Source organism: Rousettus aegyptiacus, unplaced genomic scaffold, assembly GCF_014176215.1.
Source record: "Rousettus aegyptiacus isolate mRouAeg1 unplaced genomic scaffold, mRouAeg1.p scaffold_m13_p_3, whole genome shotgun sequence".
In the NCBI taxonomy this organism is placed as follows: domain Eukaryota; kingdom Metazoa; phylum Chordata; class Mammalia; order Chiroptera; family Pteropodidae; genus Rousettus; species Rousettus aegyptiacus.
In genome coordinates this window covers 932,871-955,720 of record NW_023416306.1, presented here as the reverse complement: position 1 = coordinate 955,720, position 22,850 = coordinate 932,871, and the positions used below count along the sequence as shown (strand labels likewise).

Sequence of the window (22,850 nt, the reverse complement as noted above, 5' to 3'; positions counted from 1 at the left end):
TTAGGCCAGGGCGGGAAAGTGGCCCGGGCAGCAGGCGGCTGACACGTGGGAGCTCCCGGGCCCAGGGAGCACCTCCTTCCTGATCCCCTCACCAGGGGCAGTGGGGGGCTCAGAGCAGGGGTGCTGTGGTTGCGATCGGTTCTAGAAGCTCGCCCTGGTTGACGGGTCAGACGTAGGGGTCGAGGCCAGAGAGGGGTCAGCAGAACCCGGGTTTCGGGGTGCTGCCTGCTCAGATGGCCCCGGGAACAGGCAGATATGGTGGTGGGGGGGTCCAGCCGGAGAGGCCTGGTTCCTTGCCAGTGGGGCGGCAGCAGGACCGTGGTGGGGTGCAGGGTGACTTCAAAGCTAAGGATGGATGTGGCCTCCGGGGGCACTTGTAGGCGGAGGACAGGGCAGTCTAAGAAGCCCTCGGGCCAGTCCCCAGGACGGGGGCCACGTGAGGACACAGGAAGCTGCTGCCTAGGGTGCCAGAGGAAAGGAAGAGGAGGCTGGGGGGCCCCGCGGGCGTCTGGGGCTCAGCTTCCTCGCCGTGACAGCACCTTCGCTTCGGGCCGGGCTGCCGATCGCGGCAACAGCGGGCTTACTCAGTGGGAGCTGCACCCCACAGGCCCGCGCCCCCGTCAGCAGCGGGGGCCGCCCCCAGGAAGCCCTCCCCGATCGCCTTGCCTCCCCCACTGACTCATCTGCTGACTTATGCCCGACACCCCCTTCCTCTCCCACCCAAACCCGCGATGCTGCCCGGCGCCTCCCGCTTCCGCCGGCAGCACCGGCAGCCTCCCCACTCCGCTCTCGCACGGGCCAGCCGCGCTCAGCAGCGCCTGCCTCCTGGGGCAGCCCCCGGCGGACGGAGCCGGCCAGGCAGCGGGCATGCTCGCCCCCGCCGGGCGCCTGCCCTCGCCTCCAATCCCCCCCGCCCCTGCGCTACCTGCACCCTCAACCCGCACCCCAGTGCTTGTGTCCCGGTCCTGGGGCCGGCCTCTGGGGAGCCCACCGCAGGCCAGCTGGGGCCACAGCAGCCCTCGGAGTGGGGCTCTGGAACCCGACCGCCGTCCAGCCCGATGGCCGCAGGGCCCCATCGCTGGTGACGAGGAGGGCGACGAGCCCGGCCTGCTGCAGCCCGCCCCTCGGAGGGGGGACACCAGCCTCACGGCCCCCAGTCCCGGGAGCTGTGGGGGCGATTGTGTCACAGGCGGGTGGCGTCTGCTTTCAGCCCGACTCCCCTCCGCCCACCAGAGGCGAGGGGCAGGCAGGCCTCTGGCTTCACGGTGTGGCCAGGGCTGCGGACGGGCAACTCTGGGCCTGTCGCCTCCCCAGGACTTGAGTGGGGGTCCCGACACTGTAGAGGAGGTGGGGCACATCCTCGGGCGGAGGTCTGGGCAAAAGGAGCGGGCCCTGCGGCTGGAGCGGGCCCACGGGCCGGGGTCCCAGGAGAGGGCACCTCAGGATTGGCTGCTTCCTCTTGCTAGAGGTCCGGCATTGGTGGCCGCATCCGGGCAGACGCCCCGCAGGTCCTGGCCATCCCTTCCCAGCCAGTCCCCAGGCTAAGCCACAGTGGCCGCTGGGCAGCGGGTGGGGGCGACGAGGCCACGGGAAGGGGGCAGGAGGCATGCCGCCGCCCGCACCCACCAGGGCGGGGCTGTGGCACAAGGCTCCCCGGGAAGCCCGTGGACGTGACGGTTCTGCCTCGTGACCCAGGGTTTAACCGTGGAGTGGGTTCTGGGACAAAGCCCATGCCGGCCGGGGACAGGGGCAGAGCAAGGCCCACGGGTCAGAGGTGGGCGCTGGGAGGGGCCGGAGGACACACCGCCCACCTCTGCTGCCCCAGGGGGCCTGGGGGACACCACCAGCGGACGCGGCCAGCAAGGGGCCGAAGTGCAGACACCACAGGCTGAGCTGCAGTGGGATGGGGCACCCAGCTGGCGCTGGCGCCCAGCACCCCAAGCCCTTCCAGTGGGGAGCGTCGGGGGACAGAGGCGAGCGGGGCCGATTGGCTCTGGGGGCGCAGAGCCCAACGTCAGAGCCAGGGCGCCCCGCCCCCAGGAGCTGGCGGCACACGCGGCTGGCATTCGCGGAGGTGCCCGCCCACCCAGATGCTCCGGGGACCGGGGAGTGGCAAGTGGCCGGTACCCCACAGAGACTCAAGGGGTCTGCGGCCTGAGGTGTGGCAGGGCCTGGCTGTACCAGCCAGGCCGGAGCCAGAGGCGGCTCCTCCCAGGGCAGAGCCACCGGCCGCGCCTGCCTCTAGGCCAGCCTCGGGGGGAAGGGACAGCTCCCGGGGGCGCCTGGGGGCCGGCTCCACCCATTTGTGGGATGACTCAGAAGACGACCTGTCCAGTGGGGCCGGAGTGAGAGGGTGCTGGGACCAGCCGCCCTGCCCCAGGGCCGCAGGGTGGGCGGTCTGAAGCCAGGGCGTCGTGCGGGAAGTGGACAGACGTCCGCACAGCAGCCTCTGGACACCCCACCTGCAGTGACTGCCCGGCCCCCAGCCTCATCTCCCCACTGCCTAGGAGTGTCCCCCACACCTCTCAGAAAGCTGCTCTCGGGGGCCCCCGGGAGAACCCCAGCCTCCCTTGCCCTGGAGGCTTCGGCACGGCTGTGCCGTTCCCGGGGACCCCATGTCATTCGTCCCTCCCACCGGATGGCCAGCCCCGCGCAGGCAGGGGTCCGTCTTGTTCGTCACTGTGTCCCACGTGCCCAGCACAGAGCCTGGCACATCGCGGGCTCCCGGCCAGCGTTTGTTGACTGAATGTTGAAGGGCCCACTGTGGTTTCCGAGGAGAAATGCAACTTCCGGTTGGGCAACAAGGAGGCATGAACAAACAGGACCACGTCTCAGCAAAAGCTCCGTGCGACAAAGGACACTTCGGAGAGTGGAGAGGCAGCCCATGGGCGGCGGGGGAGACTTGCAGGTCATAGACGGGTCGTGGCGTTGACCCCGGGGTGCGTAAGGGGCCCCTACGGCTCCACAGCCCCGAACCTGGCTGAACGTGGGCCAAGGCTTGACTACACATTTCTCCAAGGAAGAGAGATGAACGGCCAGCAAGCCACACGAAGAAACTCAACGTCCCTGGTAGTCGGAGAAACGCAGACCCGCCCCACAGCGCGATGCCGCCTCACGCCTGTTTCCCTGGCGTTATTAAAAAAAAGGAAACAGAACATAACGGTGCTGACAAGGACGTGGAGGGATTGGAAGCTCGTCCAGGACCCGGAGGCTGAACAATGGGGCCGCCATGGTGGAAAGCAGTGTGGCGGGTCCCCCGAAATTCGCAGAACCACCATGTGATCTGGGCTCCCGCTCACGGGAGGTCCCCAGAGGGGTCAGATCCACAGAGACAGGAAGCAGGCGGTGGGGCCGGGGCTGGGGGAGGGGCGGGGGGTGAGGGTTTAACGGGGACAGAGCTCCGGTTGGGAAGATGGGAACGTCCTGGAGGTGACGGTGGTGATGGCCACACACAGTGTGACTGCGCCCGATGCCACCGAGCCGTGCACTCGCCCCTGGTGGGGATGGTCAATGTTACACGTATTTTCCCACAATTAAAGAAGCTGAGGGGGTGACCCAGAGGCATATGGGGTCCTGGGCGGTCCTGGACAAGAGCACAGGGTAGAGGCGGCTCGGCCCAGGTGCTTCTTGCTGGGGAGCAGGGGGCCCATGGGGCGCCAGGCGGGGGGCCAGGCTGCCGGAGCTGGGGCTTCCTGCCCTGAGGACGGGACTGGAGGCGGAGGCGCGCGCTTGCAGGCGGGAGGATACTGAGATGCTGAGAACTGGTGCTGAGCACTCGCTGCCGTGACCCCTAAACGGGACCCAAAGGGCCTGGCGGGAGAGGTGTCCCAGACAAGGCCAGTGCCTCCTGGCGACAGAGAGGTGCCCCCAAGGGAGCTGGGAGGGACTCTCGGCCTCAAGGCCCAGCCGAGGGTGCGCTCAGGGTGCAGCCCCTCTGCCACCACGCCCGCCAAGGGCTGGCACACGCAGCGGCTTCAGAAATGAGCCGCCACGAAAGCCCGTTGGACAAACCGGGGGACGGCGCCTCCGCGGAGAGCCAGCGCGAGTCAAAGAGCGGCCGGCAGAAGCGTGTCCGAGGGCCTGGGCAGACACTCGCGAGACAGCGTCAGGTGGCGGAGCGGTGGAGTGCCGACCCTGTGCTTGCCGGGTGACGTGACCCCCGCTCGGAGGCCGAGCCGGGGCTCAGCTCCCGCTCTGAGCTGCGTGCTCGAGGCTGGTGCAATGCGCAGAACGGAGCCTGGCTCCAATTTTGTGACGCAAGACGCGTATTATAAGCCGGCGGAGAAAACACGGGAAGGGTAGCTCCGCCCCCCACCCCACGCTAACAAGCTACCTCTGTCTTCTTTTTTAGCGTGACTTTCCCCCTCCCCCTTTCCCGGCACCCCGGAGTGCGGCAGCGAGCCTGTGGGACCTGCCATCGGAGGGTCAGAATTTGTGGCGTTTGCGCGGCACCTGGGGGGGGGGGCGGAGGTGGCCCGCGTCCTTGGGATGAGGATGGAGTTGCCCAGCCCCCTCGCACTGAGGAATGTGTTTAAAGCCCTTCGCACCCACCCCAGGACCAAGGAGGTGGGGCCTGACCGCTCAGCGCCACCCCCAGCCCCGCCCCTCCGCGCCCACTCACAGGGCGTCTCCAGGGACCAGACCAGAGCCGACCAGAGCGAGGCCGAGGCCGTCCCTGCGCCCTGCGGCGGGCGCTGGCCCTCGGAGGCAGCGACTCTGCCCTCGCGAAAGGAGCGGGTTATGAGAAAACCGCTGGGTCCGGGGTTTTACGTTTGGAGGGGAAAATGCCGGGCCTGGCCGGGTCGCCCGGGAGGGGCCTGCACAAAAGCCCCTTTGTTTCCCCCCAGGGCCTGACAATGGCACAGAAAGAAATTATCTTTTCAGTAAAAGATTACGCAGGCTGGCTGGTTTCCATGTGGCTGGGTGGGGACCCCTCGCCCACCGCGGGCCTTGGGGGGCATCTGGGAGGCGGCGGAGTTCCCAGGAGCTGACTGCTGCTGGAGGCAGGGGTGGGGACGCCACCCACAGCCTGCTGAAGGCCACCGCTGCCCCAAGCTGCAGATGAGGAAACTGAGGCAGACGGGCCCTTCCCCACCCCCCAGCTGGCTCTGCCAGGCATCCCTGGGTGGAGGTGGGGCCCTCCCCACTTTGGGGAAAGGACGATATCAGAGAGAGGGGGCTCAGGCCACCCAGGTGGCATGGGGCGATGAACCCCTTCGGCGGCGGCGGGGAACAAGTCTGTGCGCCCGCCCGCCTCGTCCCGCCCAGCCTCGCCCCCGAAACTCTCTCCCAGTTTCGGTCCTTGCTGTGTCCAAGCCTGGGGGCCGGGCGGCCCTCCCCGTGCTGCCTCCTGCAGCGGCCCCGGCTCCCAGGGCAAGGGGTGCCTGGGGCAGGGTCTGGGGGCCGCTGGGGGAACCTGCGTCTCGGGAGTGGGGATGAGTCTGGACCCGCCTGACTCCCGTAGCCCACACCCGCCTCCAGCTGGGCCCAGCGCGGGCAGGGAACCACCCGTGGGGGGGGGGGGGCGGGATGCGGACCAGGCCTGTGCGCACTGGCACCCGGCCGCCCACGACTCTGCCAGGAGTCTGTGTCCAGGCCGGGAAACGGAGGCCACCCGAGGGTCTTTGTGGACTCGGTGTGGCCCTGAGCTGGGGAGTGTGGTCAGCACCCACGCCGGCCCTCAGAGGGGACGGGGCGGGCCCAGGCAGCGGAGATCGGGGGTCATAAACCCTTGTCCGGACGGCGAGGGGGTGAGGGGTGCGGCTGGTGGGGGAGTGTGGGCCCACCCCTGGGGCTGGGGTGACTATCACCTCCTTCCCTCCCCAACCCCACAGGCCTCACCCCCAGGCCCAGAAACTTCCAGAGCAGAACCTCAGGCCATTTGAGCTGAGCAGCCCCTGAGTGCTGGAGCTGCGAGGCCACCCCGCTGACGGGTGGGGAAACCGAGTCCCTGAGGGGAGGGAGCCCGGAGTGAGGAGGCAGGGAGGGAGCCCTGGTGAGAACGGGTTCCCTCGGCGTCGGGCTGGTGAGGGGCACAGACTAGGGGGCCTCCCGACCCCTTCTCCACAGCCTAGAAGGTCAGTGCCGTGGGCTGGGCAGGGGAGCAGGGTCCCCACCTTCCCCATTGCCTCTCCCACCCGCCTCACCTTTCCCTGTGCGAGCCTCGGCGGGGGGTCCGCCCCAGCACCCTGCCTTCCCCACCTCAGGGTGGGCTCAGGAAGGCCTGCTGGGGAGGTGGCCTGGCTCCCCGCAGGCCTCCAGCTGCGGGTCCCAGGGGAGGTGCCCCCCAAACAGTGCAGCTCACAGGACTGCTGGCTTCCCAGCCTCCGGGCCAGCCTCCAGCCCCGGAGACCTGACCCCCGTCCTCAGTCATCCTGCAGTGGGGCCTGGCTTCCAGGCTGGGAAGCGGAGCAGGCCCCCATGCAGGCGGGAGCCCAGGGTGTCCCAGCATGTCGGCTGGCGGGCCAGGGGAGGGGTGGGCTGTGACGGAGGCTCCAGGGCCTTGCGCCCAGCCCCCACTGCCAGCCTCCGGGCATGCTGGGGAAGGCGGTGGGGGCCGTGGTACTGGCCCCTGTCCCCTCCCTGCGCCTCGGCACACAGTGTCGGGGGCCACTTCCAAAGGCCTCGCTCAGCCACCTTAACCCTGGCAGCAGCAGGGCAGCGGTGGCACAAACGGCCCTTTGTCTCGGAGCCATCGAGGCAGGGAGGAGCCTGCTGGCCGCTTGGGGCCCGGCCCTCCCCTCCACGCCCCACGTCCCAGCCAGCTCGGGGGCCTCACAGAGCCCTTGATGGCCTCAGTTTCCTCCCCCGGGAGACAGCCCAGCAACCCCCTCTTGAGGCAGCCCGCAGACCCAGGGGTCAGAGCCTCCGGACCGGGGAGCCCGGGCCCCTGGCTGGGGGGATGGGCAGGGCAGAGCCCGGGCTGCGGGGACCCTGTGTGTGCATGTGCGTGCACAGGGCGCTGTGCACACCGGGAAGGACGTGCCCCGCGCGCCGCCGCAGACGCCCGCGTGGGCACGCGACCCCTGCGCCCGCCCCCACCCCGTCCTGGTGCCCACCCGCGCTGGTTCGCTGCCCGGGCAGGCCGCCCCCTCACCCAGCCCGGGCCTCTAGCCCCTCAGGGCGCTTGTTCTCCATACGGAGCCTCAGCTGTGGCCTGGCGCAGGTGTGCGGGGTCATCGCTGCCCTCCTCCCAGAGAGTCCTGAGAAGCTCGGGGTGGCCCCTGAGCTGGGGACCAGGGGAGTGGGCAGGGAGGGGCCGGTTCTCGCTGGGTCTCCTGGACCCACTGTCTGGCTGGGGCTTCAGGGCACCACACCTACCTCGGGGTCAACCCGGGGCCGGGCCCTGAGGGCATGGGGACGGGGCCGGGCCCTGAGGACACGGGGACAGGGCCACGGCAGGCCAGTGTGCCCACAGCCCTCCTTGGAGGGGACGCCCCAGGAGGCTCCCCAGAGCCCCTAGGACTCAAGTAAACACAGTGGCTGGGCGACTCGGGCCCAGCGTGCTGGGGGGCGTCGTCCTCCGTCCACTCACTCCGATCGCCAGCAGGTGGTGGCGTTGCTGGCCGAGGCCGGGCGCCAAGCCCGCGGCGTCTCATGTGTGTCTGGGCAGTGATTTTGGAGTGAGGGAGGCGTGGGGGAGGGCGGCGTTTCCGGGGCCCTGGGCTTGCTGGGGGAGGCGGGCAAGCAGGGGTGGTGCAGGTGGAAAGTAACACCTGCCACGGGGAGCCGAGGAACGTGGGAACCAAGCTGGCCCGGGCGCCGGCAGACGGCCTGTTCCCGCAGGAGGGGGCGGGGCGGGGCGCCCTCGGAGGGGGAGGGTGCAGCATCTGCAGCTCGGTGGTCCCCCAGGCCTCCAAGTGGGCTTCTCGTCCCCTGAGCTGGGGTTAGCCCCGCCCTGGAGCACAGCTGGCATTCAGACACCAGCCTGTGGCATTCCCAGATGACACCCCCCAGCCTCACCTCTGAGCCCCGCCTCTGGATCTGTCCTGGAAAGAAAGGGTGCTGGCCAGGGACTTGGCCTCTTTGTAGACCCGGGGACTGTGGGGAGAGGTCCAGCCCTGCCCTGTGTCCCACCGCCTCTTCTCCAAGGTTCTGTTGCTTCAGGTTTAGCTGGGGCCTACAAGTTGAGTGAGCACGATTAGTCAGCAGTCATTCACACTTTAGTAAAAATACTGTTTGCTTTCACCACTGCCAGGGGCCTGATACACCCCCTCCTAAATGCCTGGCACCCACAAAGTACCCAGAACCAGTCATCTGTGACCCCCTCCCTATTGGTGACCCCCACACCCAAGAAGCCCGTCGGCCCCTGGCTGAAGACTTCAGGCCTGGGAGCAGCTGGGGAGGGGGTTTCGAGGACACCCAGCCCCTTGCCCTTGTAGAGCGCTGACCAATTTGTACACAGTGGCTCCTCTGACCCTCACAGAACCCTGAAAATCCACGTTTTATCCCCACTTTACAGCCAGGGCACTGAGGCTCGGGTTCGGCCAGCTGCCTGAGGGGCGTGTGCCTGGTGGGAGGCGGAGCCGCAGCTGCACCCAGGTGCGCTCCGCAGCTGTGATTTCGGTCCGCCGCCAGCCTCTTACCTACACTGGGGGGTCCTGGAGGGGTGTGGGGCTGGGCTAGGCTGGGGGGAGCGCGCTGGGGGCTCACAGGAGCTAGGAAGGCCGCCAGCGCTAGTGGGGGGTCCCCTGGCTGCCAGCGTCTCCTAGCCGAGGCTGGGCTGCGCAGAGCCCCGGCTTCTGAGCAGCCCCGGGAGCAGGGAGGCCTGTGGGAGCTTCCGCGTCTGCTCCGTCAGGCATCAGCCGCCCACAGGCGCACAACCCTGGGACACCCTCCGTGTCTCCGTTCCCGCTGGGCCTCAGTTTCCCCACCTGTTAGCTGGGAGGGAGGCCTGCTTCCTGCTGAGGGCTTGGCCTGAGGCCGTGGGCTCCCGTGAGACAGCCCTGCAGGAGCACCCTGAGTCTGCTGTCCCCTGACACTCTGACATTGGGGCGGGGTTCTGAGCCATCGTGCCTTTTCCTGGGGAGGGCTGTCCCTGGGACACCCCTCATTCTGTGCACCAGGTTCTGAGGTGTCCGAAGCCCCCCAGAAACCCACAGCAAGGTGGAGAAGCCACGAGAAGTCGGGGCTGGAGCTGGGCAGGTGGCTGGGAGGGCCGTGCGGGCTGGGCCGTGGGCGAGGGGCCTCTGGGTGGGGTCGCTCCCTGCGGCGGTTGCCGTGAGGGCAGCGAGGGGCGGGCGGCGGGTGAGGGCCCCAGTATGAAGGGGCAGAAGAGGCCTCGTCCCTCGGGGCCCTGGCCCCCCCCGCTGGGTGTCGCCGGCACTCCCTGAGGGGCTGTGTGTCAGAGCCCGAGCTGGCCCCCGGACAGGAAATCCGAGTCTCCGCGGCCCAGCCCCCCACGCAGGGCCCTCCCCAGCACCCTGACCAGCTGCCAGGCGGGCCTGGGCAGGGAGGAAGGAAGGGAGGGCAGCGCTGCCCGCAGGGCCTGGCCAGCCTCAAACCCCAGGCCCTCCCCTCCCCTGCTTGGGAAGCTTCCACAGCTCCCCAAGGCTCACAATGTCCAAGTCAGCCCCCAAGTCCGGTCTCCCCCAACTCGAGCCTCAGGCCCAGGCTTATCTCCTGACCTGGCCCCTCTCTCCTCCACTGCACCCGACAGCCCCCCACACCCAGAGAACCCCCTGCTGGAACGTTCCCACCTCAATGGGTGGGGACCCGCCGCCTCCTGCCGGAAGCCAGGCCCATCCCCCACGGGGGGTTCTGAGGGTCTCCCAGCCAGCCAGGCCCCTGCCCGAGCTCCCGGGCCGAGCCTGGCCCCGCACAGGCCCCCGGAGCTGGAGGGCCCTGGTGTCCCACACTGTCCAGAAGCTCGGGGGCAGCCTGCCCTGCCCTCTCCGGACCCCGGGCTGGGCCTGCTTTCCCCTGCCCCCGGCCGCCGAGGAGCCCGATCCCTTCACGGCCGCACACCCCAGGCAAGGGGTCCGGGCAGCGGAGATGGCGGGGGCGCCGCAGGCCGGGCAGAGCCAGACAGGCACAGTCCCAGGAATGGCCAGCTCTTTCCCGAGTCCTGCTGAGCAGGGACACAGGGCCGGGGCAGGGGCTGTGCACCTGTGGGGCAGGAGGCCGGGTCCCCGCTGTGAGGGGAGCTCGGGGCCCTCGCCCCGCCAGCCTGCGCCGAAAGCCCCCGGCCCGCTGGAGATAACGGTGATGGCCTGGCTGCAGGTGTCCCCGTCTGCTCTGGGGACGCGCAGGGCTGGGCTGGGGGAGCCGCAGCGGGCTGGGCAGCCACTGCTCAGCAGGGCCGCGGCTGGCAGCTCCGAAGTCCCTTTCAGGGGTGGCCCAGGGCGCTCAGCAAGCGCTGGGCTCAGAGCAGTCACACGACTGGCAGGGACGTGACCTGCTCGGTGGCTGTGCTGGGACTGACACAGGCTGGCTGGCCGTCCCATCCATCGTCACAGTTACCTTCACTCATGCGACAAACACTTATTAAGCTCCACTGTATGCAGGCGTTGCCCTCCTGAGCACGGAGGACTCAAGGACCCTGCCCTTGGGGTGCGCCCCTCTGGGTGGGGAGACAGCCCTCCACCGTGGGACCTGTCCCGCCCTGCGTCGGTGCCGGGAGGCACGTGTGCGGGGCCCGGTCTTTGCGGGGGGCCCACGCTCCGTGCCCTGGAGACGGGATCCCAAGAACGTGAGTGTCGCGGTGCGGGCATCTGTGTCCGCCTAGCGTCCGGCGCAGCTGGCTTCACGGGGCGGGGCAGGCGAGGAGCCCCGTGAGAGGGGTCCATGCGCCAAGGCCCCGCCTGCACGTCTCCTCCTGCCAGTCAGGCCTGGGCCCCAGGCGGGACCCCTGGCCACTCACAGCTGCCGGGTGGCCGAGCTGTGGGGCGGGGCCCTTATTGCACGGGGCAGCTTGGGGCCCTGACGGGGCACAGCAGGGGCCAGGCACAGGGACAGAGCCCTGCCCCGGCCTCAGGGAACAACGACGTGTCTGCACTGGATTCGGCCGCCGCCGCCCAGTGCGGACATCGAGGCCTGCTCCGGCCCTGAGGGGCCTTCCCCTCTGTCCGGGACACTCCCTGCCGCCCTGTCCCCCCCCCCCCCCGACAAACTTCTGTTCCTCTTCAGCCCTCAGCTGAGACACGCCCCCCGAAGCCTTCTGGACAGCACCCCCACCCCTTCCCCAGAGAGGCCCCAGGCTGCGGGCCCGTGCTGCACACCCCATGTCCTGCCCGTCTCAGCGCTGTGACCCTGAGCCTGGGGGGGCATAGCCACTGTCCCGTGAGCTCCCCAGTCACGCAAGAATGAGCAGGTCAACTCCAGGCTGTCCACGGAAGTGAGGGGGGCGGGGGGCAGGTCTGGCCCTTAGGATGACGCCCGGCGCCGGGTGGTAAAAGCCGGCTGCTGCCCCAGGCTGGCCTTGTCCTGGCCATGCCCCCGCCCTTGCTCCTGGGTGCCTGAAGCTGGAGGGGCTGTGGGGGTGCTCCAGGGGTCCCTGGGACAGCTCTGGCTCTACACCCCCTTGTTCTGGCGGGGGCAGGAAGGAAGGTGCCGTCAGAGGGAGAGGGACCCACCTGGTGACTTTCCCCTCATGGAAGGGGCAGGGGGGCAGTCGGGGCTGCCTTGATGGGACGGGACCCCAGCCCTGCCCCCCGCTGGTCAGCAGTCGCGTGGTCGGACTGCTCCCCGGGGCTCCGACACCCAGTTCCGGGGGCTGGGCTCTGGTCTGGGAGTGGGGGGCACACGAAAGCCACACTCCGGCTGCCGGGAGGGCACCCACGTCCCCTCCCAACGCATCGCTGGGTTACTCCCTGAAACGATGGACTGCAGGTGACCTCATGCTCGGTGCTGGCAGCGCCGGTGCCCCTGGAACAATGGCCCGGGCCTGGCATTCCAGAGAGCGGTAGCCAGAGCCGGCGGCCACCTCGCCCAGCCCTTTCCTCAGCCCCGGCCGCAGCATCCTCCGCAGGGACCTGGCTCAGACCGCTGCCCCGGAAGGGCTGCGGGAGGCGCCCCGAGATCGTCTCTCCCACCGCCCTGTCCCGGTTGTCTCCTCTGCATCGCCTGCCCCCCCAGGGTAGAACTTGGCCAGAGCGGATGTGCCACAAATCTGTACTACGAATCGAGGAGCAGATGGGTGGGGCGGGAGGATCGATGGGTGGCGGATGGCGGATGGCGGATGGGTGGGTGGGTGGCTATCGGGCCCCGCAGTGTCCCCTGGCATGCACGGACCAGTGGGGGAGGGGCACAATCGCCAGGATTTATGCCCAATGACTTTGGGGCTGTGGGGATGCAGACGAGGGGTGCTCACTCCAGTGGGGGTTCAGAAGGGCCCTGCAGAAGCCGCACCCAGGCCAAGGTCTGAAAGGGGGTGACAGGAAGAAGAGCGAAGGCGTGTCCTGGGCAGGAGCAGAGCACGAGGTCCCAGGGTTTAGGCAGAGAGGGCGAGGAGGGGGTGACCAGAGCCGTGGACCTTCGCCCAGGCCCAGACCTTCAGGAGGGAGGCGTGGCCCAGGCGGGGTGGCGGTGACGCCCCCGGGGTGGGGCTCCCTCCCTCCCGGGGTCCCGCTCCTTGGGGAAGGACATCGGGGTTGGGCCACAGAGCTGCAGAGGTTTCTACATCACCCTTCACTCTGGACACGTGGGCGGCAGGATGCTGGGGGGCGAGGGGAGCACCCCCTGAGCCCCGAGGACCCCCAAGCCGACCCGAGGGGAGGGAGGGGAGGCTGCTGGGAGCCGCCCCTCCCCCTTCTGTCCAGTCCCCCTCTGTGTGGTCATGAGACAAGGGGCAGCTCTTGGGGGAGCAGGTGTAGCCGTCGCCATCTTGACTGAAGCCGGGGTGGCCAGTGGACCCCAAGACCATGCTGGGGTGACCAGGGACCCCGAGACCATGCCGGGGTCCTGTCTGGGGAGCAAGGCCAGCTCTATCCGGGGGTCAGCAGCACGTTTTACTCCCTGTGTGAGAGTGACACCATCATCTCTCATTACACCCCTGGGCCTTCTCACCGCCCCCCAACCTTCCCACTTCAAAGGCCACTGGCCCCTGGGCAGGGAGGGAGGGTTTCTGGGTGTCCCCAAGCCTCCCATACTCCTGCGGTAGGAGGTGCAGCCCAGGAGCCCCTTCCCTGGGGCTCTGAGCTGGGCCTGGCTCACAGCCGGGCTGGCCGGGCGGGTCCCCCCTCAGGACCCGACCCCAGCTTCTCTCCCAGCGAGGCAGAGAGGCTCCAGCCCAGGGCGGTGGGTGGGGGGGCCTGGCCCGCTCCCCACACCCGCTCCTGCTGTTTCTCTGTCCCCCCGAGCAGCTCTGCTCTGGGAAGGCTGTCCCCCAGCGTGTGGCCCCCACCTGCTATAGCCCTGCTGAGTGCAGGTCCCCCCTGAGCTTGTGTATGGGGCTGCCCTAGGCTGCCCCTCAGCCACAGACACACAGAACAGGCAAGTCCAAGACCACATGGCCACCTGGAGCTGGTGGCCTGGGGTGCGCTGCCCAGGACCAGAGCTGGACGGGCGACAGGGGCAGGAAAGAGCAGGCCCGGCGCGGCGCCCAGAGGGTGCCCAGGTGGGCGGCTGCTCTGGACAGAGCCTGGGGGCGGCAGAACCAGGCTCCCAGGCCAGGGACCCGAGCGGGTGGAACTGGTGGCTAATCGGACAGGGGACCAATGAGCACCTGGGGCAGGGCCAGGACGATGCCGTCCCCACCCGGGGCCATGCGGCATGCAGCGGGCTGGTTCCCGCGGGGCCGGGGGGCGGGGCAGGCGCCAGCACTAACACCAGAGCTGGCCGCCCGGGACAGCGCCAGGGCCGAGGGCTGCTGGGTGGCATTCGCGGAGGTCAAGGTGCGGAACGCGGAAGGCGGTTCTTCCGCCGATTCCGTCTCCCAGGCCAAACCCTGGGTGCGCTGCAGGCTGGGTCCCAAGCCCACCGGCCCAGGAGGCCGCCCCCCACCCCTGTGCCGTCACCCTCACCCCCGGTGGCGGCCGAGCTGCTGCCCCGACACCCTTCTGCCAACCTTGGAGCTGCCCCTGGCCTCCGCGTCTGGAGGCCCCAGTGGCTTCTCGCTGGCGGCCCCGAGGCCAGGGACACGACTGCCCGAGAAGGGACGTGGTCAGTGTCGGCCCAGTTGAGGCAAGTGACCCTGCCCTGAGGCCTCCTCCTCGTCCTCACGGGAGGGCTCCCAGGACTCCTTGGGCTGTGACGTGGGCCCACCGAGGCTCCTGCCTCATCGGACCCCACTCCGCACCCCATTATACTGTGAGGCCCGAAACCCGCGGCCTCTTCCCATGCCCACGTGAAACGCTGAGCATTTGATCTCGATTTCAAAGGGGTCTTTGTCCCAGCCTGTACCCGCTGGCAGGGGCCTGGCAGCTCCCACTTCACCTGTCCCTCACGGGACGGGGGGGGGGGGGGAGGCGGGGCCTGGCGGCCGGTCCCCCCACCCGCAGAGCAGCCCCCTCCCCTCCCCGCCCCTCCCCTCTGGGGCCCTCCTCCGTGGCTGGCAGAGTCTTCCCAAGGGCTGGCCAGCCGCTCCTAGCCGGGCTCTCTACATCTCTTGCCCTGTCTTTGCCTCTGGAAGTTTCTGTCCTCCCCCACACCCCGCCCTCACCCCACCCCCAGGGTCTGTGTGTCTCAGCACAGGGCGCACTTCCTGGGAAGAAAAGCTGTGGGGTCTCGTTGGTCAGGGACAGAGGCCAAATGGCCGAGGCTGGGGGGTGGGGCAGGCCCGCCAACAGCTGGGCAGCAGCCTCGGCAAATGGTGTGTATGGTGGGCCTCCCGGCCCCTCTCCCATCCCCAGCCCCCCACGGGGCTGAAAAGATCCCCCAGGGCTCCCCTCGGCCTGCGGAGCTCAGTGAGAGCCAGGCCCCAGCGTGGAGCAGGTGTCCATGCTCAGCGGAGGGTTCCGGGGACGAGCCCATGCCGGCCTCGTCCTGGGAACCCCAAGGCCTCCTGGGCAGGGCCAGGCTGGTGGGCGCCAAAGAGCAGGCAGAGGGGTGGAGGGGGGGGCAGAGGCCTCCCACAGCTGCCGGCCCCGCCCTCCCTGCCCTGCCCTGCCCATCCGTGGTGTCCTGGGAGAGGCCAGGGGACCAGGGCACCCGCCCCACAGGCTGGCCGTGCCCGGCCGCCCCCCTCCCGGCCGCCCCCCGCCCGGCCGCCCCCCGCCCGGCCGCCCCCGCCCGGCCGCCCCCTGCTGCAGCGGTGGCCCTGACCGCCCGCTGCCTGCCCGGACGGCGCTCTCTGTGGGCCGCACCCAGCAGCTGAGGTGAGGCCCGCGGGCCTACCCGCCCAGGGGCCCCTGTGCTGCGTGCGGCCCTGGGCTTGGGGTGATGGCAGGAGCCCGCTTCACTCGGGGGGCGGCCTGTCGAGGAGCAGTGGGGGAGCAGGACGCCGTGCCCGGGCCTCGAGGGTCTCCTGAGCCTCTGCTCTGTCAGGCCTCGCATGCGGTGCCGGGGAGCTGGGGTGCCAGCGCTGAGTGTGGGGCGTGGGGTGCTAGCCACCGCCACGGGCCCTGAAGTGCAGGGCGCGCGGGGCTGCCGGCCCTGCGCGGGGTCCCAGGTGGCTCTGGCTCTGCCCTGGACGGGGCTGGTGGGCCTGGGTCGCCCCGTCCCTGAGGCAGACGCGTGCGATGCCCACCCCCGCCCTCCCCGGGGGGGCTGCAGACGCCGCACCAGGATGTGCAGCTGAGGGCCAGAGAGCCGCTGCGAGCCCGGGCCGCCCGATGGCTCAGCTGGCGGGGGGCCTTCACCAGCCTCTGGGCGCTCCTGGGGACCCAGAGGCCGGGGTGCCTGGCACGTGCGTCTGGCCATCTGCCACATTCTGGGGGCCGCCAGGAACAGGGACGACTGTTTCTAGTGAGCAAATGGGCTGAGTGGCAGCCCCCAGATGGACATAGCCCAGCCCGGAGAGGCGGCTGGAGCCGCTCCCTGCACCCCGATTCCTGGCTTCTGTCGGGGAGCTGGGTGTGAACAGGCGGGGAGGGGCTCCTTCAGACACCGCTCGGTGTGAGCCGTGTGGGGCCTGGGGCAGGGGTGTGTGTGGTGGCTGAGCCATGTGCACCCACGGGAGCCCAGCACGACGGGCCCGGGGTGCTCTGGGGGCCTCCAGAACCCTCCAGAAGCCTCACGCCGAGTGTTTGGTCCCAGGCCCAGGGGCCGACTCAGGCCCTGGGCAGGCACAGCGTGGGGCTGGGTTAGGGAAGGACGGGCCAGCGCTCGGACCTCCCGCCTCACCCAGACGCCTGGCTGACGCCGACCACCCAGGGGGCGGGGCCGGGGGCCTGTGCCCGATGCTGGCGCCTCTGAGGGGTGCAGCCCAGGCCAGTGCACGTGTGTGCCCGGCGCCCACACTCACAGCTGCGCCCCAGTGTGGCCCCCGCCGCACGGAGGGAGGGGCCCCCGTTGTCCAGGGTGAGCCAGTGGGGATCGGGCTCCTCAGGCGCTGCCGCTGGGGATGCAAAAGGGGAAACGGGGTGTCAGTCCCGCAAGGCCTTACGCACAGAGCTCCCATATGACCCCACGACCCCGCCCGCCCCAGGCCCACGTGGGCCCAGGGGAGGGGGAAACACGCGTCCTCACGCCAGCCCGCACACGCGTGTGCACGGCAGCCGCCCGAGGGTCTGTCAGCAGGTGACGGACGAACAGAGCATGGTCCAGCCCCACAGCGGAGGAAGTGTAGTGACCTTGAGGTCATCGTGTTGAGCGAAAGAAGCCAGTCACGGAAGACGTCGCGCAGCGTCCCGTAACATGAAATGTCCAGGACAGGGACGTCCACGGAGACGGACCGCGGCCTCGTGCCTCCTCGGGGTGGGGGCTCGAGGCGGGAGGCAGCCACGGCCACGGAGTCTCTCCTGGAGGTGAGGAGAGTGTCCTCCGGTGGAGGGACGGCGGTCACTCGCTTCGGGAATGCACTGAACACCAGCGGGCTGGACCCTTCAGGCGGGAGACTGCCTGGCACATGAATCATCTCGATTGAGCTGTTAGGACAAAAAAAAAGAAATTCGCCCAGGGCAGGGCCGAGGAGGGCGGCGGCTGAGGCTCCTGACGCGGGGAGCAGATGGCCGTCTCTTCCGCAGACCAGCATCCCCTGCAGCGGGCCAGGGCCAGGAGGCCAAATGGGCTTGGGAGGGGGCCGGCCCAGGGCCTGGCTCTGGCTGCCCTGGGCCTCTCCATGTTTGTTCAGGAGGCCCAGGCCCTGCTCCGGACCTGGCCAGAGGCCTCGTCCCCTCCGGCCCCACCCGCAGCCTTCCCAGAAGGATGTTTTTCCAGGGACCTGCTGAGCAAATGGCATTTGGACTCTGGCCTGGAAGCCCCTTGGGGACAGACCCTACATCCCACCCTTGATCAAGGCCTGTTTCCTCCGGACACCCAGGCCTGGCCGGTGCCCAGCTTTGCTGCGTCTCAGCCCCCCTGAGCCGCGGGATCGCAAGGGACCGGCCCCCTGGGCCATGCGGGGCGTCACCAAGGCCAGCGTGCAGGGCCTGACCCCGCGCGGAGTGTTTTTCCCATTAGGAGGACCTAGGGAGGGCTCAGGCATGAGCCGTTCTGCCCTTCCCGGGGACCACGTTTGGGGCCCGGACCCGGGCTCAGGCAGGGCCAGTGTGCCAGGCCGGGGAGGTCCTGGGCAGCTCGGGGCAGCCGGCCAGGGGCCCAGAGGGCGGGCAGTGCCCCGGCGAAGCGCCTCGTCCCCCCCTTGCCCCTGCGTCTCGTCTCCCAGACCCCGGCCTCTAATCACAGCCGTACCCCCCACAGCTGGTCCCCACACTGAGCCCCGCGCCATCGGAGCGGGGGGGGGAGGGGGACGCTTTCCCAGAAAAGGGCCTGTGAGTCACCAGCCCGCCCAGGAAGTGGCTGCCTCCTGTCCAGCCCCGCCGGCCGACCACCGGGCCTCGGTTTAGGCCACAGAGCGAGAGGCCATTCAAGCGCGACCTCAGAGCTGACCGGTCCTCACGGAGAGCCTGGCGTGGCGACAGGGTGGCCGGTCAGCGGCCCACGCCTCCCCCTGCACTGAACTGCGCAGGGGGCTTCGCTGGGCCCGGGGCCAGAGGAGGGAGGCCCCTCTGGGGGGCAGTGTGTGGGAGCCCTGGGGTCAGCGGCAAGGCAGCAGCCCAGCGGGGGAAGGGGGCGGGGGCGGGTGCCAGGCTGGGCGACTCGGTGTCACCGAGGCCACAGCACCAAGAGCAGGGGCTTCACAGGTGGCCCCAGGCCAAGTGGTCCCCAGGAGGCCGGGCTCAGGGTGGGAGGGGCAGCTGGGTCACCCAACCAGCCTGGCTGTCCCGGCTACAGCTTTGGACCTGCACGAAGGGACCAGGTGGGGATGCTGGGGACCCAAAGCCACGCGGCACCTAGAAGCATAAATCAAAATCCTGTTCCCTTGGCCTCCAGACCCCTGTCCCAGCAGAGTGCTGGAATCTTCCAGGGATCAGAAGATGAGAACCGAGGGTCCTCGCAGGAGAGGCGAGCAGGAGAACCCAGGTCGTCGGAATGGGGCCCCAGGTCCTGGAAAATGAGGCTCCTCGGCCTCCGGGGGCTGGCCCCGGCATGGGCCCCTTCTGATCCCCGTAATGGGGTCGGGCCCGGCCCCTTTGCCTCCGCCAGCGGCGTCCCAGGCCGAAACGCAGGTCTACTGGCAGTGCGGGGGTCTCGCCGCAGCCTGGCTTCGTGCTGCTCCCGCCCGGGACCCGGGACAGGGTCTGGGGAGCGAGACTCCTGTGGGCCGTGGGCCGTGGGACGTGGGACAAGTTGCCTGACCTCTCTGAGCCAGGTGTCCTCCTGCAGGCTGGGCCTTCGCCTCGCGGCTGCCCTGAGGAGGAACAGGGCTTAGGCAGGGCCTGCCGTGGTGGGAGTGTGTCCCCCACCGACGCCCCACAGCTGGGCGCACAGTAGGTGCTCAGCGTTGGAGCGACCCCAGAGGCTCTCGGAGCAAAGCTCTTATTGGGCCATCAGGGGCAGAGGCCAGCAGCGGACCAGGCACCGGGGTGCCTGCCACCTCCTCCGCTCCCCGCCTGCAGGACCCCGTGTCTGGCAGGGACCCCCATGTCCCCCCTCCCACCTTCTCAGGTCCCACCTGCCCACCCTCCTCCTCCGAGGGCCTGTCCTGCCCGCGCTCGTCACGGCCGCCTCCCCCCGAAGGCGCGTGGAGTCAGGGTTCAGCTCCAGCCCGGGCGCCGCTACCCCCACTGAGCACTCAGACCAGACGACAACCTCTCAGCTCCTTCTGTGCACTGGCCGGGGCCTTCCTGCCTCTGGGCAGTGACTCCTCCCAGGGCCACCCCAGGAGAGCCTTTGAGGGTGCTGGCTCAGAAGTCCCGCCCCTAGCCAGGGCACCGCATCGTCAGACTGAGTGACCGCCACATGGGGCGAGGAAGGTCACAGTCTGCTCCTCTCCTTCCAGGAACCTGGCCGTCCACACCCCGCAAAGCCCGGACCCCTCACGCCATCGGGGGCTTCTCCGTGGATTCGAGGGGAAACTGAGGCACACAGCGTGAACACGCGGCAGCTGGCTGACCCCTGCCGGCCTCGCCAGCCGCGGCACGGACTTGTCCCGGGAACCGGCCGGCGGCGGGGGGCTGTGCGTGTCTCCCCGCTGCCCCGAGCACCCCCGCCCCTCTGCTTCCGGAGCCCCCGACTGGGAGCATGGGGGGCCCAGCAGCCCCTCCATCCACTCGGCTCCCTGGGGCCACGGGCCGGAGCTCCCTCATCGCACATCTGTTTATGTGGGGCTGCCTGGCCCTCCCGCCGGGGGGGGGGGGTGGCGGGAAGAGGGTGTGGGGGGCTTCGCTTTCTCAGTTCACAGGAACTCAGCCTCCCCCAACGTCTTCCTGAAGTTCAGAGGCCGAGTTCTCCCCACTTTGGCTGCCCCCCCAAGCTGAGCTACCCTTCCCTGACGGGGGTGATTTCCTCCGCTCGGGCCACCAGAAAGACCAGCCACAGGGAAGCCGGGCCGGGTTGCAGCCGGCTCTGCAGTCCAGCTGTCCAAACACGCTGGGCCTGCGGGGCGACCTGGCGGGGCTGGGCGGGGCTGCTGGGGAGAGGCCTGGCCTGCGAGGAGGCGCTGGGGGCTTGGGGCCCCTCTCCCCCGCACGGCCTGGGCTCAGTCCTGCCCGGGACCTGTAGCCAGCCAAGTCAGGTCAGCAATTGTCACCACGGTTAGACTCGAAGGGGTGGCCTCAGGGAGGCCAGGGTGGGGGGCTGAGTGACCCTGGGGAGCCACGGGCCGCCACAGAGGTGTGGAGGAGAGGGGGTGATGCTAAGCTTGGGGAGCTGGGGCTCGGCCTTGGGGCCCGGGCTCGGGGGTTCTGGGCCCGGGCGACATGACGCCCCCAGGGGGAGGCCGCCTTGGAAGGTGCAGAGTGGGCGCGTCAGCGCGGTGGCGGGTCTGGGGTCTCTGGGACGGGGTCCTCGGTCAGGACAGCGCTGGTGCAGGAGGCAGGCAGAATGGGAGCCCCGTGAGCAGCAGCCGGGACGGGGGGGGGGGGGGCGGCGGGGACGGGGCTGTCTCGCTGTCTCTGGGTGCCTGCGTGGGGGGTGGTTAGGGTCCAGGCAGGGAGGGATGGAGCCGAAGGCCGGGACGGGGACAGGGCCACTGGGACGTGGGCTGGAAGGCTGGCCCAGGGCCCCAGGGCCCCAGGGGACAGTCCCCAGTCCCCGAACCGGCCCTGCTGCCCGCTGCGCACACGCCCTGTGTCCACCAGGGAATTTTTCAGGGAGTGGGGCCTGGTTGGAGCCATAAGGCTTTGGGGTGACTCTCCACGCCTCTCAGAGGTGGTGTGGGGAGAGGGCACCAGAGGAGGGACCCCTGCCTGGCCGGGTGGCCTCGGGCAGGTCTGTCTGCCTCTCTGGCCCTGAGAGCCTCGCCTGAGAATTGGGGCGATCGAGGTCCCTCGAGCCGCTGCAAAGTGAAGGAGGCCGGATGAGAAGGGGAGCAGCTGCCGGGGAGCTGCCTGACTGGGGGTGATCGGGGGCTCCTGGAGCCCTGCCCTCTGCGCCCGGCCCCCGCACGCAGCGGCTCCGGGGGTCCCCAGGACGGGAGGGTGAGCGGGGGCGCCCAGAAGCCGCCCGGGCAGGTGCAGAGAGAGACAGGCGGGCTGGGTGTGCTACCTGTGTTTCAGGGCAATAAAGTGCACACGGCCGAAACCGGGAGGAGGGAGGGGCATGAGAGAGGAGATGGGGGCCCCCGCCCCCCGCCTGCTCACCGAGCTTCTCTGCTGTTAAGGGAGCCCCGCCCGCGCCCGCGAGCCAGCGGCAGCCCACGGGCAGCTGGGGTGAGGGCGTCCGCCGGCCCCCAGCTGGGGTGGGGACTGTGGGAGGGGCGTGGGCACCGTCTGCTCTGAGCGAGGATTCACGGGTGACGTGACCTCAGACGCCCGGCCGGGCGAGATGCGTGAGAACCGCTGTGACCGGGAAAAGGCGCAGGCCGCGAAGCCGCCGCCCAGGGCCGCCCCGGTCCTTCGAGAGCCCTGGCTGGCGGGGTGGCGGCCAGGCCGATGAGGGGACCTCCGGGCCGGCCCCCCCTGTCTTTTCCTTTCTTGCCGTCTGTCTGCCCTGAGCAGGTTCACCTGGCAGCTCTGTGAACGCGGCGCCCTTTGCTGGGTGGCAGGCGACTGTCCACCCACCCCTGTGGCACGTCCCCGCCAGGGGTCCCTCCCCCTGAGGGCTCAGAGCCCAGGGGACAGGGACCAGGAGACCTGGCTCCAGGGCCGGAGCTTAACCCTCGGCCCCCAGCCCTGTCCCCGACTGCTCTGTGAGCGTCCCCGGTGCAGAGAAGCCTGCGCTGTCTCCGCTGTCCCCCTGAGGGGACCCAGCGCCTCTCCAACAGGTGAAGAAAGCAAGGCAATCAGCAAGCCTGTGGGGGGGGGCAGTGCGCCCCCCGAGTCCAGCGGAGGAAGACGGAGGAGAGCTGGACACACGCACTGTCCCCCAGCAACCCCGGAGCGGTCACTGCTAGGCAGGGACAGGCACAGGGGTGTCTGTGAGCAGGCGGTGGGGCGGCCTAGGGAGGCCGAGACCCCTCCAGGTGGAGCAGGCCGAGGGGGCTTCCCGGAGGCCGACGAGGGTTTTAGGGGCCCCCGGAGGCCCGTGGTGTTTTACCCGGCGAGGGGCGCAAGAGTCGCCGTGTCCCAGTGCCGCTGCCGAGTCCGGCAGCCCCGGGGACGTGCCTGGGGCCCCGACGGAGCTGTCGGAGGCCTGTGCCCTGACCCGGAGGGTGGGGCGGCGCGGGGGCGGGGGCCAGCTCTCTGCTCACACTCTGCCGAGGCCATCAACACAGCAAAGAGGAAGCCGGGCTGGGGACTCGGTGGTGAAATTCAGTCCTGTGTTGATGACCTCGCGAGCTTGTGCAACGAACGTGGGGTCCGGAAAACTGGCCGCCTGTGGCTGCACGCAATGGGGCCGGCCAGGGGTCACCCAGGAGGCAGCTGGGAGCGGGGGTGGCCAGGGCCAGCCACGACCACAGGCCACCCCCACCCAGCTGATGCCCGAGTGGTGATGGGCTCCCAGCCGCCTCGGCCGGCCACTGAAGCCCACACCGGCCCCAAGGGCCGCAGGGGGCTAGGCCGTCTGCCTGTGCTCAGGGCCCACCCTCCTCCCTCCGACAGGCCGCCCAAGCCCAGCCCGGGACATGCTGCCTTCATGCCCCACACAGGGCGGGAGGCCTGGCCCTGGGCAGAGATCCCTCCCGTCTTAGAGCCTCGGGGGTCAAGTGCTCGCCAGCACCCCCAAGTGCACGCTGGAGCACTGCCCCTCCCCCTCCGTGCGTGGGGTCATGAGGGGCCTACCCGAGGGTGCAGCCAGTCCTTGGCCGACGCCCCAGGCCCAGGTTCGCCCTCAGGGACCCCCGTCAGAGGGACCTGTGAGGGGTCAGG

General features: G+C 69.9%; 1 protein-coding gene and 1 long non-coding RNA gene across 2 annotated transcripts; one reads left to right on the top strand and one right to left on the bottom strand.

Annotated features, from left to right (window-relative positions):
- Nucleotides 1-15,402: 15,402 nt before the first annotated feature.
- LOC118615053 lies at nt 15,403-17,720 on the bottom strand. Its single transcript, XM_036239330.1, has 2 exons — nt 16,671-17,720; nt 15,403-16,435 (listed from the first exon to the last, which is right to left on the bottom strand). Exons 1-2 carry the CDS (start codon nt 17,276-17,278, stop codon nt 16,423-16,425), a joined length of 621 nt encoding a protein of 206 aa, XP_036095223.1. The 5' UTR covers nt 17,279-17,720; the 3' UTR covers nt 15,403-16,422.
- Nucleotides 17,721-17,805: 85 nt separating this feature from the next.
- LOC118615056 lies at nt 17,806-20,419 on the top strand. The gene is made up of 2 exons (XR_004956332.1): nt 17,806-18,462; nt 19,382-20,419. It is a non-coding gene; the product is annotated as an uncharacterized LOC118615056 (long non-coding RNA).
- Nucleotides 20,420-22,850: the final 2,431 nt, after the last annotated feature.